Source organism: Euleptes europaea, chromosome 3 (genome assembly GCF_029931775.1).
Source record: "Euleptes europaea isolate rEulEur1 chromosome 3, rEulEur1.hap1, whole genome shotgun sequence".
In the NCBI taxonomy this organism is placed as follows: Eukaryota; Metazoa; Chordata; class Lepidosauria; order Squamata; family Sphaerodactylidae; genus Euleptes; species Euleptes europaea.
The window spans coordinates 31,249,122-31,268,335 of record NC_079314.1 but is presented as its reverse complement, the minus strand read 5'-3'; the positions used below and the strand labels follow the sequence as shown (position 1 = coordinate 31,268,335).

At 47.8% G+C, this 19,214-nt stretch overlaps 1 protein-coding gene across 1 annotated transcript in view; it reads left to right on the top strand.

Annotated features, from left to right (window-relative positions):
• ADGRB2 (adhesion G protein-coupled receptor B2) overlaps positions 1-19,214 on the top strand; it is a 187,032-nt gene that overhangs the window by 39,641 nt on the left and 128,177 nt on the right. Inside the window, exon 2 of the mRNA XM_056846271.1 lies at positions 12,275-13,076. Coding sequence (XP_056702249.1) covers positions 12,290-13,076 — 787 coding nt within the window. The 5' untranslated portion in view covers positions 12,275-12,289. The remainder of the gene's footprint in view (positions 1-12,274; positions 13,077-19,214) is intronic.

The window sequence follows — 19,214 nt, the reverse complement described above, 5'->3', positions numbered from 1 at the left end:
GTGAGTTACTCCAGTCTAAGCCCATTGAAATGAATGGGCTTAGAGTGGAGTAACTCTCCTTAGGAATGCACTGTTTGAGCTGCCCCTGGACTCCAGTTTCTCTGTAATAGACCAACAAGGCTGCCCTCTGAAATCCTTTTCTGCAGGGAGTTTATAGGTTCTCTGCTTCAATTCATTGCTCGCTCCTGAGGTCCCACCCATCTCGTAGGCATCGGGCTGGTAATGCACTGCCAAGATTACAACAATTAGAGCTGGCCCTACCCATCACATTCAACGCATGAATAATGAACCACTGAGTTGCAACCAACTCATGGCGACCCTCTTGTTCATTGCAGATGATGAGAGGGAGGGCATCTTGGCCATCTTCTGGTCATGAAGTAGGGGTCACTGGGTGTGTGTGGGATAGATGTGAATTTCCTGCATTGTTCAGGGGTTGGACTAGATGACTGTGGTGGTACCTTCCAACTCTATGATTTTATGACCCCATCTGTAGGGTGTTCAAGGAAGAGGTGAGAAGAGATGGTTTGCCATTGCCTTCCTCTTCATAGCCACCCCTTCCTTCCTTGGTTGTCTCCCATCCAAGTAAGAACCAGGGCCAACCCTGTTAGCTTCCCAGCTGTGATAAACTCAGACTGAGTTGGGCTGTTCAGCTTGCTATTTTGGCTGGTGAGAGCAGGGCCAGCTTTAGCCAACAGGCAGATCAACCAGAGCTTGGTGGATTGCGCACATGGAAGAGGCGCTGCTTCAGGGTTTCTCTCTCTCTGCCTATTCCCACACTATATCCAAACCCTGCCCCAAACCTCCAAGCTGTCTGTCATGAAAGATAGCCAGGTCAGAAGAGGCGGACACCAGGCACCATCAACTTAGGGATCTGCACACTTAATTTTTTGTTTTGTTTTGCTCTGGTTGCGAGCAGAAAGTGGTTTGATACACCACCAGCTAAAGCAGCCCCTCTACACTGATCACCTTTCTCTAGTCTAGTGGAGACTGAAAATTTCATCTCATTAAGGGGAGGGGCTGTGGCTCAGTTGCAGGGCATCTGCTTTATACACACACACACACACACACACACACACACACACAAAGATTCCCAGCTCTGTGGTTATTTCATAATGAGTTACATGAAAGGTGAGCAAGGAACCTTTGTTTTATTTTGCTCTCCCTCCCCCCCAGGGCTGTTGACTTTTTTGTCCTGATTCTCTCTTAAACAAAACTATAGGTTAAAGCTTGTTCAAGTTAGAGCTGAAAATTTGCTCCCAGAAACTCCCTTCTGAATGTTGACATTGAGTATTCATTAGGTGTTTTCTGAATATTCATACATTTACTTCGTATCCAGCAAATATTCAATATCCATATTTTTATTTCAATATTTGATACTTGACAGGACTAGGTAGTTGACAGCCAGTGTTACTTAGTATTCGGGGGAAGGTACCCAAGCAGTATTTAGTACTTGACATTTGGCCGCTTACGAGATTTCATATTTGACACCTGCCAAAATCAAGACAAGCCAGAGATGCCATCAAGTCTAAAGTACTGGGATATCGCATTTGGTGATAACATTTGGCAGGGGTAGGGTTTGTGATTCGAAGCTTTGCATTTAGAATGCAAGCGGAAAAATTGGAAGCGGCGCTGAATCTTGATTATTTGCAAAAAGTTGGTTTAAGCTTTCGTTCCAGGGTTTTTACTGCTACGCAGGGTGCTGCTAGCAGTACAAATTGCGGAACCAACCGGCAAATGCAAAATGCTTGCTGCTTTGACAAGTGGAATGTGTATGTATGCATGCCCATGCAAGGGAGGGCTTGCACTTTGCAGTGTCTTTTGGAGCGGGCGCACGTTGCTTCTGTAGGCAAGGAAACACTGCATTCCCCCTCCCCATCTCTGTCTGCAGATGCAAAGCATCGGTTAGGTTGGGGCCAGGTTGCAAGATGGAGCGCGTAGTTTGCCTTTCCTGTAACACTGTCTCCAAGAGCCAACATTTCCTTTTTTGCACAGGAGCACAGACATTCCGGTATGTGGAAGAAAGTGGACTTGGGGGCAGTGGGGGAAGGGGCTAAACTTCCTCTCACCCCTTGAAGATCAGCTTGTGCCTCACCCCATAGCTCCTCTGTCCCCGGAGCCTCATTCTGGCTTTGGAGTGTTGGTCGCGCTGCAGTGTGACGGAATCTGCCCACATGCCTACACTTAATTTACAGGCATAGGGAACCGCTCACACTGGTGTGCGTTTTATTTCAGTGACCACAGTAGCATGCCAGGAGGGGAGGACAAGAGACCATTTGCAGGACCGTTAGCCCAAATTTTTTAATCCAATTAAGTATCCTGTCCCGACAGGCTTGCATGCTTTGTAACTGCATGTCTAAAAGGCACCAGCCTGAACTGCAGTAAACTTCCCCGCTTCATACCTTTGGGAAAGAGTCCCCTGTATTTCATAGGATATAAAGTTCTTTGTACAACAATGACAGGTAAATTGCTTTCAAGCTGTAAAAAGGAAGGCGGGAGGCAAACGCCTTCAAGAAATCAAGGCTCTTGGCACAAGGCAGCCCAAGTTCGGGGGAGCCCAAGAAAACAGTCCATCAGCAATGGAGCAGAGGAAGCTTCCTTAAAAGACACCATGATCTTTCCTTGTGTAATGCGGCTGCAAAGGAGATGGCAGAGTGATGAGCCGGTGGAATAGGCTCAGCCACTTTAGGCTGTGGGGAGGCAGCTTTGAGTTGCCCCTCTCGTTAACTGGATGTCCCCGCAACTAGAAATTTTGATTTTTCGGCCATTTGGCCGAAATGTGTTTGGTCAAAGTCTAATTTTGTGATTTTATGTCGATTTGTGTTGTATATATACATGAGCATGTTAGTTTGGTAGGGTATTGTAGGGCCTTATACATGTTATGGATTTTGGCCTGTAATAAACATATACACATTTTGTATTGACATAACCTTTATATTGTATAACCTTTGGCCTTGGATGTTAACTTTTTCTTAACCTTCGGGTACTTAATTTTGGGATGCTAGAATACCCAGGACGTGAAGAGGGATGTCAGGCAAAGATTTTTATGGGATTAAAGGGCTTCTTAGAGATGCTTTGTGAAAATTATAGAGCCAAACAGTTGCCACTAAATAATCTAAGTGCAATGCATGCACAGATTTACTGCAGTGCCCTAAAAAAATTGTGCAGGGTGCTCCCGTGCCTATTTATGACTCATTGTGAGGCTTTGTGTGTTCCCCTTCCTAATGAGACTCACAACAACCAGTGTTTGGGCTGCTGAAGCAATATGTCAATTACTGGTAATGTTGGATTTTTTATCCTTTTGTACTTGTTGCTCTGGAGCTTGACAGCATTTAGCTCTTTAATTATAAAAAGTTGCTGATCCCTGATCTATTTTGTTTCTTTTTTTAAAGTGATGTAAGCTTGGCAGGAAACACTGCTGTGGCGCGGAAGTTGTAGAGCCTTCTGTATTCTTCTCCTTTTTCCTCTGTGCTTATTTTCCATATCTCCCCATGCGTTGCTCAGCAACTCATTTGTCTTAAGTGTCAGGGACTGCCTAGCGGGCTCTAAATTTAGAAAACAGAGGTGCTTTTTTTGTGTGTGTATGTGTGCATGCACAGGGCCAGTATGCTGTCTTCTGCACTCTCCTGCCAACTTAAGCTTTGCTACTGCCTAGGTGCATATGAGAGTGGCAGGCTGTGTTTGACAACTTGTCAGGGACCTGAGAGTCTACAGAGGCTGTTGATGGCCAAAGTCTCTGGATTGAACCCAGCAAAGGTTTGCAAAAAAAAAAAAAAAAAAATCAGGCATTTTTCCCCCCTGGGGGGAAGATATGGGGAGGGGAGGCCATATACTGGTTAGAACTGAGAGAACCTCCTTTAGGGTCCTGCAAATCTGACTCTGGCATAGGCCAGCCCCCTTGTAACCCTTCTAACCAAACCTAGACCATGTGTAGTACCTCGAGAGAGGGACCATTGCTGATCAGTAGAGCACGTGAACACGATCCAGATCATCCTCCGGCTAAAAGGATCTCTGGTCGCCAGAAGGGTAAAGACCAGTTCGAGGCCTTAGAGTATGACTGGATGAGGTGGACCAGTGATGAAGAAGAAGAAAAGTTGGTTTTTATATGCCGACTTTCTCTACCACTTAAGGGAGATTCAAACTGGCCTTACAATCACCTTCCCTTCCTTTCCCCACAACAGACACCTTGTGAGGTGGGTGGGGCTGAGAGAGTGTGACTGGCCCAACGTCACCCAGCTGGCTTCGTGTGGAGAAGTGGGGAAACAAACCCAGCTCACCAGATTAGCCTCTGCCGCTCATATGGAGGAGTGGGGAATCGAACCCGGTTCTCCAGATCAGAGTCCACCGCTCCAAACCACCGCTCTTCACCACTACACCATGCTGGCTCTCAATCCAATGTGGTATAAGGTAGAACACCCTGTGTTCATCAGAGCTCCACGTTTTGCTGCTCGTTTGGGATGAAGAGGGGTTGTTGAACACCTGACAAGCCACAATCAAGGACTGAGAGTGATTGCCAGAACTGGGTAGCAATCGGTAGCTAGCATTTGCTGGCAGTATAATCGGTTGTCATTTCAGTGGCAAGACCTGCAGGACCAAGGACAGCTCCAAAGAGGTAAAAGCAGTTGCTCTGAACAGCACTTATTAGAGGTAGTGCCGGCTTGATGACTGACAAAGCTTTAAAGCAGCAGCCCTTTAGCATGCAGTTTTGCACTCAGGGGTCAACAGGGTGGGCATTATGTTGTTTTGGACAGGGGCTTGCAAGGGAGCAGGGCATTGACAAATGAGTGGGGTGTGGGGTCGGAATTGCTGGTCTCTGGATCAGAGAATGACACAGAGATCTCTCTGTCGTGGTTGTCTGTGGGCGGTGCGCCATCTGCTTGCGCTCCAAAGGGAGCTTGGGGAATTTTGAAAACAGCCTCCTTCAGACTGGATGCTCATAAGCCATGCAGGGCCAGCGCTGGCTGAAGTCTCCCTTTCTGGTGGACGCTTCGAGCATGTTCAGAGGTAGATGTGCTGAAACATTGTCTCTGCTCTCCTGCGAAACTCCTTGGGGGAATCCCTCCTCCATAATTCCATCAGCACAATATTTTCTTTTCCCTTCCAGATTTGAGAGATTTGCACATGTGCTGGGGCGTTCTGCTCCCATTAGTCTTCTGCTCATCTGTGTACCTAACGTGGGATCTGCAGAGGTCAGACCATTTGTAGAAGCAGGTTCCAAAGCTAGGGCAAGGATGCCCTAATAAAAAATAACTTGTTCAGGGAGGATTTTATGTGCCTGCTGTCTGATTGGCCCAAGGCCTTGTCTGTCCTCAAAGGAGACTGGATACTGTAGTCTGACAAATTTCCTGTGGCTCCAGGAGCCAGTCCAAGAATTTAGGAGCTAGGCTTATTTTTCAGCTTCAGGGTTCTGTATTTAAACAACCATATTTTCTAAAGATTGCTACCACAAAACCTAATCCTAAATTCTTCACAGGGTCTCAGATTTTTATTAAAGCTCTCACAAAAGTTCTGTTGTTTATAAATAAATATGAGGCAACTCTGGTTGACCCTGGCCTGGATGGCCCAGGCTAACCTGATCTTTTTAGATATTGGAAGCTAAATAAGGTCAGTCCTGGTTAGTGCTTGGATGGAAGATCACCAAAGAAGTCCAGGGTCACCATGCAGAGCTGGGAAGGGCAAACCATCTCTGTTCTTCTCTTGCCTTGAAAACCCCTTGAGGGGTTGCCATAAATCAGCTGCAACTTGACAGCTCTTTCCACCACCAACTCTGGTTGTCATCACCACAACAAAAAGCTGGCATTTTGCCCTGGCCTCTCCCTGATTCCTCATAACTTTATTATTGCTTTAAAAAAACCTCCATTTAATTGACTGCTAGAGCTAATACGCAGAACAACTGGCTAAGAAATCCATCCATCCACCACTGAATGGTGACTTTGCCATCTCAGATATCCTCCATGTCTTTTCAAGGAGATCAGAAAGGAATCTCTTATATGCATATGGGTACAGATACATAATTCTGGATCTGTTGCTTGACCACCAAGGTGAAGAGTTCCTTTCATTTTGGAATGCTTGAGAACTTTCTATGCTGATCAGCAGCTTTCCTTGTTGGATAGTCATCAGAAGCATAATTTAGCCTTTTTTGTGATTATTCTAACTTATGATTTAATTATACTGTATTGTATTATACATGCTAACTGTTGGAAGCTGCTCTGAGCCTGGCTTGGTTGGGAAAGGGCAGGGTATAAATCGAATCAAATAAACAAACAAATAAATAAAATGGTATACAGCTAAAATATAAAAAAGCAATGACAAAAAACTTCACTCTCATGCATTTTTACACTAGATGGCAAAACTTATTCAGATCTGAAATGATAAATAAGCTTTGTACTTCCACAGTGGATTTTTGAGATGCACTACGGTAAATTCATTGCTGAAAATGCTAGGTGCCACAGTGAAATTTCTAGGTGCCATAGTGACCGGGAACCTGGGATTTGTGGATCTCTGCTGTAGTGTAAAGCTAGGCTACTAGCTAGCCGGGGCTCAATCCAGCCCCATTTGTTTGGCACAGTCCCAGATTTCACCGTAATATTAGGCACTTTGGCTTCTTTCTGCCACAGAAGCCCCAGATACAAGCAAACTCCCTCCTGCATAGTGGGAACAATCACAGAGGCATTCGTGGACTTCTTCCCTTTAACTGCGCGTCTCAGATGCTTCCTCTGAGGCGCAGATAAAGGCTTCACACTGGCACACACATGCACAGATGCGTGAACTGCAGATGTAGCTCAATCTTTCCTTTTGCATTTCAGCAGCTGGCCCTGGGAAGAAAGAGGTTAGAGGTCTTCGCGTGCCTCTTGGCACGGGGAAGAGAGTCAGTGGCCTTTTCAGCCTTGCTCTGCTCAAAATATAGCCCCTCTTAAAAAGTAGTTGCCAGCCAGGGCTCTAGGGAGATGGTGGCTGTCTTCACTGGATCAATTGAGAGCCATAATTCACTCACTGTGAAAGGGTGTGTGTGTGTGTGTGTGAACATGCTGAGCTAAGCTTTTCAGGAAGCAGAAGAGTTGGTTTTTATATGCTGGTTTTATATGTTGGTTTTTCACTACCACTTAAGGAAGACTCAAACCAGCTTACAATCTCACCTTCCCTTCCCCTCCCCACAACAGACACCCTGTGAGGTGGGTAGGGCTGAGAGAGCTCTTAAGAGAGCTGTGACTAGCCCAAGGTCACCCAGCTGGCTTCATGTGTAGGAGTGGGGAAACCAACCCGGTTCACCAGATTAGAGCCCAACGCTCCAAACCATTTCTCTTAACCACTATACCACACTGGCTCTCCAGGACTAGCTCTTTTAAGTTTAGGAGGGCTAGCTCTGTAGTTTGCAGGTGAGTCATTCCTATAGGGCTACGTGCTTCCAGAATTCTGTAGGCCTGGCTTCCCCTATGCTGTATTCCCTACCCACCCACCCTATTTTCTTCCCTTAGTGCCTTAAGGGCTGGTTCCCACGTTCATGTTTATCACTCAGGTGGGTGACTTCTGCATGTGTGAACTAGCCACCGCAGTTAGGAGATGATCTGCTGCATATTGTGCCGTGTCTTTGCTAGAGATGGCCAGAATGCCCTTGAGAAATTTCACTTGTCCTATTGGAAGCCATTTTTTTCCTTCTGGGCTCATAATTCACAAACTGATTTCTTGCCTGAATGAGAAACTGCGAATCTCACTTTGAGTTGTGCTTTGGGTGACATCAGGGAGTCATTCAAATCTTAAGGCAGCCCTGGTTTTGCATTTGCATGGGGGATAATGGGGGCAGCCCTAATAGCCCAGACTGGGCCGGTCTCTTCAGATCTCAGAGGCTAAGCAGGGATTATACTTTGATGGGAGATGACCAAGGAAGACGGGTGCTCTGCAGAGGAAGGCGATGGCAAACCACCTCTGCTCATCACTTGCCTCAAAAATCCCAGGGGTGGAATATCGTGGGGTCGCCATGAGTTTGTGATTTCATAGCACACTTAATCTTTAATGTGGGCAGAAACCACTGGATTGCGTGGATGAAATCCTGGAGTATGCACCCTGCCTGAGAGTACCTGGTTGGCAGCCCTAACCCCCCCCCCCCCGGACACCGGTGTTGGCTCTGGCCCTGGCTGGTAGGCATCTCTAACAGCTAGTAACCAGCAGCCATCAAAAGCTATTCCGCAGGCGTCCTCTCTCCATTAGTGCCTACTGAAGAAGCTACTTAGCTATTAAACTAAATAAATATGTAAATAGGCCCAGCTAAAGAGGATGATCACATAATAACATTGATTCAGCTTCATTTAGGATGGATGCCGGAAAAAAAAATCTAAATGATTCCTCCTTAATAACAATTTTTTATGCTGGCATCTAGGAATTGAAAACATTTAGTCAGCTGTTGCCAGTACCTTTTCTCACAGGGTCCAGCTGGGCTTTCTGTTCCTTTGTCAGGCTGGGTGATCTCCTAGCTCCTTAGTGCCGTGCCTGGCAGGGCTTTAGAAGTCCAGGGTATGGGTCTTTTACAACCCTGGAACACTTTCCTGTGGCCATTTTGCTTGTACTGAAGCGCTTTATAGATTAGAACAAAAATGCAGCAGGGAAGAAGGAAAGAGGACTCTGGATCTTGAACAGCTGGGAAGTTCCTCTCTGCTTGCTCTCTTAAAGAGGGTCTTGCCAAAACCTCTGGGGTGTGCATGTTGTTTAGTGTAGGGCCACGTCTTAGGAACTCTTCTGCTAACACACAACACAGGGCATGTAACAATCCCTTGTGTTGAACCAGCCGATGTGCAGGCTGTCAGGTTACGCAGAGTTTTTTCCTGGCAGTTGTTTGAAAGGCAGCGGCAGGGATTTGTGACCTGCTCAGGTTGATGTTCGCCCAGTGAACTTGAATGTTCTTTAGAAAAAGAAGGTGTTGAGCAGGAACTCTTATCAGATGCATTGAGGGCTAATCTGTACATTTGGAAAGGCCAGAAGGGCAATACCACTTTAGGATGCAGGTAGGCAAGCTAAGAACTTTGTGGTGAGCAAACCTTGTCGGAACTTCTTTGATTACATGCAAGGTGGGCTGCTGATTGGACGGCCTTGATGTTCCCTGCTGAAGTTCATCTTGAGCGTAGCGCTGTTCTGCTCAGCGTTGCGCCAAAGCGCAAGCTGGACATTGCAGCTTGCTGCAGCATTTACTTGGTCTAGGAACTAAATCATCTCCTTTAGCAGTGAAGGAGCAGTGTCTTCCCATCTCCATCCCCTCACCCTGGCTTGTGGTTGTCTGAGTTGTTAAATTGTCTGATTTGCATAAAATTGTCTGATTTGTATAAAGCACAGTGTTACTTTCGGTGTCTTGCCGTTTTGTGCCTGCACAGGCAGATGTATTCTTTAAATTATTGACATCGGAAGTTGCATTGTCTCCTTTCTGTGCGTGTGCCATCAGCAGAAACTATTCAAGAAGTGTGTTCAAGAACTAACTGCAAGGGAGGGGCCATGGCTCAGTGGTAGAGCCTCTGCTTGGCATGCAGAAGGGTCCCAGGTTCAATCCCCAGCCTCTCCAGTTAAAGGGACTAGGCAAGTAGGTGATGTGAAAGACCCCTGCCTGAGACCCTGGAGAGCTGCTGCCAGTCTGAGTAGACAATACTGACTTTGATGGACCAAGGGTCTGATTCAGTAGAAGGCAGCTTCATGTGTAATTCATGTATGTGTAAGATTAGCTGGATTCATAGGCATACACCAAAAGCACACTAAGACACCCAAGCAGCAAATCTGAATTCAAAAATCTCTGTTCCCCCCTCCCGTTGTAATACATGCCTTTTTAAATGGAAGCAGCGGTGTCAGGGGGGCAGTGACTGGAAGAAAGCCATCTGATTGGGTAACAAAACCACATAACTGTGCAAACTGAGTGTATCTGAATGGTTGACTCCCTGCTTGTAACTGTTAGGTTCCAGACCTAACTAGATTGAAATGGAGTTTTCTGTGTTTGAGTACTCCCCTGTCTAAATACTTCCTGCCTGTGGTAAATTAGCATCTTTTTAAAAAAAATATTATTATTATTTATAATAATAATAAAAATAAAAGAAAAACTTATAATATACATAAATCAAAACAAAACAAAAAAGAAAACATAAATTAGCATCTTAATGAGAATGTTCTAGTCTAATGTTGTGTCTGATGCAGATTTTTTTTTAAATAGCAAAGGGTGGAGTATGTAGTCCCCCACCCGTCAGGTGCTTTCTGAAGTGGCCCAGCTCCAGAAGCACTATAACAAACAGCTTAGTTTATCTGTTTATTTACTTTGAACATAAACCTTGGTTCATGCTAGCCAGCGCTCTGGTTAGCCTTGTCAGGTGTCGAAGGACGAGATGCTTGCCAAGACATTGTGACAAACTAAATGGGGAAGTTAGCCCTCTTTAGACTGACTTTTTTGTAACCAGTGCTCATCAGAGTTGGGGAATAAGTGAGACGTCCATACCCTGAGACAGATCTCGATGGGTAGTCGTGTCAGTGTGTATGTAGCAGTAGAAAAGAGCAAGAGTCCAGTAGCACCTTAAAGACTGACACAATTTCTGGCAGGGTATGAGCTTTCGTGAGTCACAGCTCACTTCTTCAGATACCCTGAGACAGTAACTCCCACAGTACCACACGAGAATGGATGGAGTGCGCTGAGAAATTAAGTAATTAATTAAAGGGGCTGTTCAGCAGTAAATGCGAATCAACAGAGAGAGCTGCCTGCTGTGTCGCTGCATGATTCCCTGCACCGCTCTCCCAGTCAGCTTCTGCTGGGGGAGTTAAGCCACCTGCATTTTCTTACTCCTGAGGGGGATGCACAGCAGAATTACCCATTCTGAGGAGGCTGCCCGTTGTGCGTAAGTATGAATCCCTCCCCGACACCTGCCTCCTCTTGATCAGGAATTACATCTCGATCGATGACTTATGCCAAAACAGAGTGCCACTGCTATAAGCAGTTGTGACGAGGAACACGCTCTAGGGGCTTTATGTCCCCCAACTTATCTGGATGCTGCGGCTTCTGACCTAGAAGCCTTTCCCATAGGTGGTTTGGTTGCTGTAACGCTGTTCTGAGGGAAGTAGCCTCTGCACATGCTCACAGGCGCTTCTGTCATTATCTTTACTAGAGATGCTCTTTGAAAGCTCAGGTGCTTCTTTATTATCAGTGTCGTCATCATGATTTTTATTACAAGTGCTAGTTGGTTAGTTTGTTCTGCAAAACATTGAGCCAGCCCAGTTTTCCAGAAGCTAGTTAGTAGGTAGGCAGAGACATAAGCTTGAATGTGCCAGTAAGAGAAATGGATCCTTTTCTGGTCATGGTTCAGTGGCAGAGCATCTGCTTGGCATGCAGAAGGTCCCAGGTTCAATCCCCGGCATCTCCAGTTAAAGGGACCAGGCGAGTAGGTGATGCGAAAGACCTCTGCCTGAGACCCTGGAGAGCCGCTGCTGGTCAGAGTAGACAATACTGACTTTGGTGGACCAAGGGTCTGGTTCAGTATAAGGCAGCTTCATATGTTCGTATATGGTCTGTCTTTCCAACCTTGGCAGGAGTGAATTGAGAAGTGGTGTGGCTTGTCTTCACCGCAGAGGGGGGAGCCCTTCCTCCCATCTGAGACTGGTGAAGGGAAGGCTTGCAGGCCTCTTCTTAGGACCACTCACTACTCCCTTTTTTCCAGCACTGAAAGGTTCAGCACTTCAGTGTTGCGTAGCGGTCAGAGTGTTTGATCCGGGAGGCCCAGCTTCTCATCCCCTCATGCCAGCTCCCTGGGTGACCTTGGGCCAGTCCCACACTCTCGGCCTAATCTACCTCACAGGGTTGTTGTGATGATAAAACGGAGAATAAAAGAATAACATAAACTGCTTTGGGTAGATAAATGAAGCAGATAAATAAATCCAGGTGTCGGTCGCCTAGCCTGAGGCTTAGGTTGCCCATGGCAATGGGTTCCCTGGAGTTGTTTCTTCCCCCCTCTATGTTTCTGTGTTGAGTCACGCTACAGAAAACCTGGTTAAGTTGAAGGGGAGGGAGGGGCTGTGGTTCAGTGGTAGAGCATCCGCATGCCAAAGGCCCCAAATTCAATCCCCAGCGTCTCCAATGAAAAGGATCAGGTAGAAGGTGAAGCGATAGATCTCCCCTGAGACCCTGGAGAGCTGTTGCCCGCCTGAGTAGACAGTACTGCCCTTGATGGACCGTGGGCCTGGTTCCGGACCAAGCAGCTTCACGTGATTTCCTCTGGTTCAGGCCTTGTCCATAACTGCTTGTCTCTGTGCGGTCTTCTTTTCCCAGGGCAAATGTCATAGGATGAACCCTGCTGGACCACTCTTACTGTCTGTGATATCGTGTCTCCTGTGGCTCTCCCGGGGCTTCGACCCAGCTCCCAGCGCCTGCTCCGCCTTGGCCTCCGGGGTCCTCTACGGCTCTTTTTCCCTGAAGGACCTCTTCCCCACTGTCTCCACCGGCTGCTCGTGGACCCTGGAGAACCCGGACCCGACCAAATACTCCTTGTACCTCAGGTTCAACCGGGAAGAGCAGGTCTGCGCCCACTACTCGCCCATGGTTCTGCCGCTGGATCATTACCTCTCCAACGATACCTGCAGCCAGCCGGAAGTGACGTCCCTGCCTCGCGAGGAGGAGGAGGAGGAAGAAGGGGATGTCAGGTTGGAGCTTTGCCAAGGGGGAGGCCCGTTCACCTTTTTCCATTTCGACAAGAACTTTGTCCAGCTCTGCTTGGCGGAGGAGCCCGAGGCCGCCACCCGCCTGCTGCCTCCGGAGGCCGTGGAGTTCCGCTTCGTGGAGGTCCTCCTGATCAACAACAACAACTCGAGCCAGTTCACCTGCGGCGTCTTGTGCCGTTGGCTGGAGGAGTGCCTCCGCCTTGGCTCCGGCCAGCCCTGCGGCCTCTCGCAGACGGGCTGCGTCTGCCAGCCCCCCCAGCCCCTGCCGGCCCCTCCGCAGCTCAACCAGACGCTCTCCAATGCTCTGACTCCTCCCGCTCCCGCTGGCGGCGGCGGCAGCAACGGCGAGTGCTGCGTGACTGAATTGCATTCTGGGAATGCGAATGATGTATACTCTCCGGTGATTAAATACGGTAAGTGGTGGTGGACGCGGGGCAGGCGGGCGGTAACACGGCGGCCGAGTTGATTTCTGTTGCTCCAGAAGGTTGGACCGGAACCAACGGGTTGAAATTAAATCAAAAGAGTTTCCGTCTAGACATTAGGAATAATTTTCTAACAGTCACAGCGGTTCCTCAGTGGAACAGGCTTCCTCGGGAGGTGGTGAGCTCTCCTTCGCTGGAGGTTTTTAAGCAGAGGCTAGATGGCCATCTGTCAGCAATGCTGATTCTGTGACCTTAGGCAGATCATGAGAGGGAGAAGATGCATCTTGGCCATCTTCTGGGCATGGAGTAGGGGGTCACTGGGGGTGTGGGGGGAGATAGTTGTGAATTTCCTGCATTGTGCAGGGGGTTGGACTAGATGCCCCTGGTGGTCCCTTTCAACCCTATGATTCTTAGAGAGGGTTGCTTGCAGAGGGCTTTGTGTTGTCTCATGGGAGCCATTGTGGGATAATTTAATTTAGAATCATTCCTCACAGTCACTAATGTTATTTTGAATCTCTGTGTCAGACATGGGGACAGAAAAACCATATCTTTGTTAGAACCAATCCAAACTGACAATGTTATTGGCAAGCTTTTGAGTTCCACAGGACTTCTCTTCAGATTACGTGCGTGCTGTCTAGGTGCAGCCGACTTATGGCAACTCCAGCAAGGGGCCTTCAAGGCAAGTAAGAAGAAGGGGTGATTTGCCATTGCCTTTCTCTGCAGAGCCTTCCTTGGTGGTCCCCCATCCAATTGCCGACCCTGAGATCTGACAAGATAGGACTATACCATGATGGCTTCCCTCCCCCTCTGTTCCTGGGTTACAGTACTTCTGGCAACAGGTGGAGGCTGATGTGATTGAACGGGTATTCCAAAATTCCCTGCATATGGAAAAGCTGGGAGAAGGGTCACCTTTTTCCTGACAGGCCAGCTTTCTGTGTGCATGGGATATTTTGGTCTCGAGAGTGTTTGTCTCCCACCTGCAGTCTGAAGTGATGCAATTCAGAAACAGTTTACTCTCCAAAATGGGTACTTACTCAGACAACTGCTGTGTTTAACTTCTTTTTTAAAAAAATCTATGAGCAAGTTTCCTGAACAATCCTTTGACGCGCTTCAGACCTTGAAAATGGATACTGTACCAAGCTGGTTTCAGGTGGGTAGCTGTGTTAGTCTGCAGTAGAAGATCAAGGCTCGAATCCAATAGCACCTTAAAGACTGACGAGATTTCCTGGATATAAACTTTCAAGAATCATCATTCCCTTAGTCAGATCAGATGAAGGGAGCTTTGACTCTGGAAAACGGATACCCAGGAAATCTTGTTGATCTTTAAGGGTGCTACTGGACTTGCATTTTGTACCAAGCTGCAGATTGAGGTTCTGATGATACCTTTAAAAAAGCACTGGCAGTCCCTGGTGAGATCACAGGCTTGTTCCTGCCTCGTCAACTCTTTACTGGTACTTATGTGAACTACTGTAACGGGCTGGCATCTTCAGTGTGTAGATTTCATTATTCCTAAGAGAAATCCTCTAGAGAAGGTTGTGGATAGCCTGGAATTCCTTATTGGATGTGAATTGAGATCTACAGGTACTGATACACCTGTGATAAATCTTTTTTCTACTGCATAAATAAATCCAAGATCCGTGATTGTTTATGGGGTTGATCTGGGGTTGAATTTACGGTGGTGCTTTCCTACAGTATAAGGGGCCATTCCCTGATGCAAGGTATCTTCTTCTGGCAGAGAAAAGTGCCCCCGCTAGTGGAATGGATCTGTAGCATCCAATTGATCGGTGTTGTGATTGTGCTATCAGTGTGAACGGTTTTTTGCTGAGCAATGTTGGGAAATTTGCCAAGTCCCTTCCCCTGGGAGCTTACAGTTTAAATTGTGACAGCAAGGGAGAGGGTAGAAAGAAGGTAAAAAGATTAGCAACAAGCTGTGAATGTGGAACAAATGCCAGTCCTTGTACCGAAGCTTTGTGTGGTTTAGTAATTAGAGCAGAGGTGTTGAACTCAATCGTTATGAGGGCCGGATAAGACGCGAATGCCACTTGGTCAGGCCAGGCCAGGCCTCGCCAGCCCAGATCGAGGGTTTTTTTTTTTGCCTTGGCTGGCTCTTGGGCCGGATAAGAGCTCTCAAGGGGCCAGATCTGGCCCAGGGCCTTATGTTTGACACCCCTGAGTTAGAGACTAGGATCTGGGAGACCCAGTTTCAAATCTCCATTCTGCCAAGGAAGCTTACTGGGTGACCTTGGGTTAGCCTGACCTACCTCACAGGGTCATCATGAGGATAAATGGAGGAATGATGTAAGCCGCTTTGGGGATCGATTGGGGAGAAAGGTGAGGTATAAATGATTCTGTTTCATCTATCATACTTTGATCCTGCCTTTCTTCCAAGGCGCTCAAGGCTTCCAAGGCACTCAAGGCTGTGTTCTGCCCTCTTCCCATTTTGTCTTCATAACAACCATGTGGGGTGGGTTAGGCTGACAGCCTGAGTAAATGGCCCAAGGCGAGTTTTATGGCTGAGCAGGGCTTTGAGCCCGGGTCTCCCCAGTACTGGGCTGTGCCACACGGGGTGTCTTAATTGAGACTGAAGATGCAGTGTCATGTGTACAGAGGAGAAAAGGGAATGTGGCTCAGTGGTAGAGCATCTGTTTGGCATGCAGAAGGTCCCAGGTTCAATCCCCAGCATCTCCAGTTGAAAGGACCAGGTAGTAGATGATGTGAAAAACCTCTGCCTGAGACCCTGGAGAGCCGCTGCCGGTCTGAGAAGACAACACTGACTTTGATGGACCCAAGGGTCTGATTCAGTAGAAGGCAGCTTAATGTGTTCATGTGTTCACTGCCCTGCTGACAATACTGGAGGGATGGAGCCCTTGTCCTGTTTGTTATGCAAGGGGGTGAATTGTGTATTTCTGTCATGAGTGAGAGGCAGAATAAGCCGGTTGGCCAAAAAAGGCAGTTTCTTGGCTGTCTTAGTACATAAAAGATTTAGAACTTTTGCTTGCTTATTATGTGAATCTTGGGAGTAGAGTCTATAGGCCCCCCGGGTCTACTCTGCTCTGACCACTGTTATTATTCAGTCAGTCAGTCTTAATCGGCGGGCTGAAGTCCTCTTCCTTCCCTCGTCCTGGGCCATCTCTTACCTCTCAGGTCATTTGTCAATCAGCCCCCTGGCCCAGCTATGCTCCATCGCCATAGGCCTTGTGCGGTTTTCCCACGTTAAAGCTGTTGGGATGTTTGTGAATGTTCTGTGATGTCACTGCAGCTGGACAAATTGCTCAGTTGGGTCTTGGGGACTAGCAGTAGGCAAAAGCTAGTTTTTATCCTGTTCTATAAACAGCCTCACAGCCACTCAGAGTTGGTGGAGCTGAGAGATGGTTTCTTGCTTCAAGCGACTTGTGGCTCAGCAGGAGATCTGAGATTGGCTTTCTTGCATCCTCATTCCAAGGTCTCCTGAGCAACATTGTGGTGACAGCCCAGTCCCTTTGAATCCCCCTTTTTCTCCCTTATCCCTAGCATGGTAGACAGCCCTGCCAGATCAGGTTGAGGGCCTGTCTATTCCTACATCTTGTTCCCAACTTTGACTACACAGGTGTTTCCAAGGTGCCCACAAATAGAGTCACTGATAGTTCCCTCTCGTTTGATCCTCTGGGGCAGAGGTTCCCAAACTTTTTGAGTCATGGAGCACTTTTCAGGAGAGATATTCGTCACGGAGCACTAATTTTTACCTAGCACCTATATACTAAACTGAATGACAGTAGTATTTTTCTTTCCAATCTCTTCATGGAGTACTAGGAGATATTTCACATGAACACATGAAGCTGCCTTATACTGAATCAGACCCCTTGGTCCATCAGAGTCAGTATTGTCTACTCAGACCGGTAGCGGTTCTCCAGGGTCTCAGGCTGAGGTCTTTCACATCACCTACTTGTCTGGTCCCTTTAACTGGAGATGCCGGGGATTGAACCTTGGAGCTTCTGCATGCCAAGCAAATGCTCTACCACTGAGCCACGGCCCACCAAGTGCTCCACGGAGCACAGTTGAGGAACCTCTGCTCTGGGGTATTTGAACTGTGATGACTCATGCCTGTTGATGGAACGGTTCTCCATGGTGTTGTCTAATTTGTGTGCATGTGTCTAAGCAACTGGACCATCACCCCATCTTATGTTGGTGAGTTCCACAAGGCAGTTATGCATTATCCAAAGTACTTCCTTTGTCCTGAATGGTCAGTTGCTGTTCAACAATGATAAGTTCTGGTTTTGTTAAAGAGGGGAGGGAGGGAGGGAGAAAAGAAGAAGAAGAAGAGTTGGATTTTATATGCCGGCTTTCTCTACCACTGAAGGGAGACACAAACCGGCTTACAATCCCCTTCCCTTCCCCTCCCCACAACAGACACCCTGGGAGGTAGGTGGGACTGAGAGAGCTGTGACTAGCCCAAGGTCACCCAGCTGGCTTCGTGTGTAGGATTGGGGAGACAAATCCAGTTCACCCAATTAGCCTCCACCGGTCATGTGGAGGAGTGGGGAATCAAACCCTTTCCTCCAGATTAGAGTCCACCGCTCCAAGCCACTGCTCTTAACCACTACACCCCACTGGCTCTCACACCATGTTGCAGAGGCTGTGACGTACCCGGCTGTTTTAAGCGGGGGTCCTCTTTCCAGCTAAGGATCCGGCGCCTCTTAAACTGGCGTTGCGCCCCAGCCGAGCTGCGTTGGCATCTTCCCCCACTGACCTTCCCCGCTCTTCCCTTGTGAGGATCCGGAGAGCGCAGGGCTCCTGTTGCTCTGCATTGGCGGAGACGTAAAAAACAATTTACGGGGAAAATGACCCCTTTTCCCGTGGCAAATTACCCTTGACTGTGACAGACCAGGTACCTGTTATTCCAAGCCAGAATATAAAGGAGCCGCATTTCAGCCCGACCAGACTATTAACCAGGCGGAATGAGGCCATTTGCTTGTTAGAGAGTGGCAGGAGCCAAAAGTGGAATGCACCTTTTTCATTGGGCCAGCAAGCTCGTCTCGAACACCTACCTTGATGCCCCCACCACAGCAGAAGTCTCTCTGGAGAGGCTGGTGGTGCCGCTGAATGCAGCTCCTTTCCTTCGTCTGATGTACATCTGTCTCTGTCGAGACAGAAGAAGAGGAGTTGGTTTTTATATGTGCTTTCTCTATCACTTAAGGGAGACTTAAACCGACTTACAATCACCTTCCCTTCCCCTCCCCACAACAGATACCCTGTGAGGTAGGTGCGGCTGAGGGAGCTCTAAGAGAGCTGTGACTAGCCCAAGGTCACCCAGCTGGCTTCATGTGGAGGAGTGGGGAAACAAACCCAGTTCACCAGATTAGCCTCCGCTGCTCATGTGGAGGGAGTGGGGAATCAAACCCGGTTCTCCAGACTCCACCGCTCCAAACCACTGCTCTTAACCACTGCACCACACATCTACAGAGTAGATGTTTGCAACCAACAAAATTAGGAATCACCCAATTTTACATTTCCACAGATTAACGAAGTACGTTAAGGCGACGTAGCTTCGTTGCTACTGCACAGTATTTTGTGACCTGGGTGGTGATTGGTGAGCTGTCTCCCAGCAGAAACCTTTGGGTCCATTCACCCTCATCACCAGAGCCCATTTCCCTAATCAAAGGGTCAATAATGTTGAAGCGGGCTGACTTGTAGAGGGGACATCTACAAAATACACGCTCAATGGTTTCCAGCTCCCCTGTGTTACACGGGCAAAGTCTCTCCACCCTGGGGGATCTTCTTTAATCTCCCTTCTAATATGGCAGATGGTAAGGCTGCGAATCTGGCCAGTGTTTAGGCCCTCCTATGCGTGTTCCTTTCTAGGGAGTATAAATATGCAGCTGGTGCTAGACTCTTCCCAATATCCTGGCTGTTGCCTGCCTGCAAAATCCTTTACTTACAATTCTGCATTCAGATTCTGTGTTATCGTGGGGGGGGGGGCGCTTTGGAGAATTTTGCAGAGTGGCAAGTGGTTGGAACTTGATCTTTAGCTGGGCTGGGGCAACGGGTTCTCCTCTGCCTGCTTTCTTTCCTCCCCTCCCCCCACCGATCCCAACCTGGAAAAATCGCTTGTGTTGATTCTCAAGTTTTATTTATTTATTTTTCGAATGTATA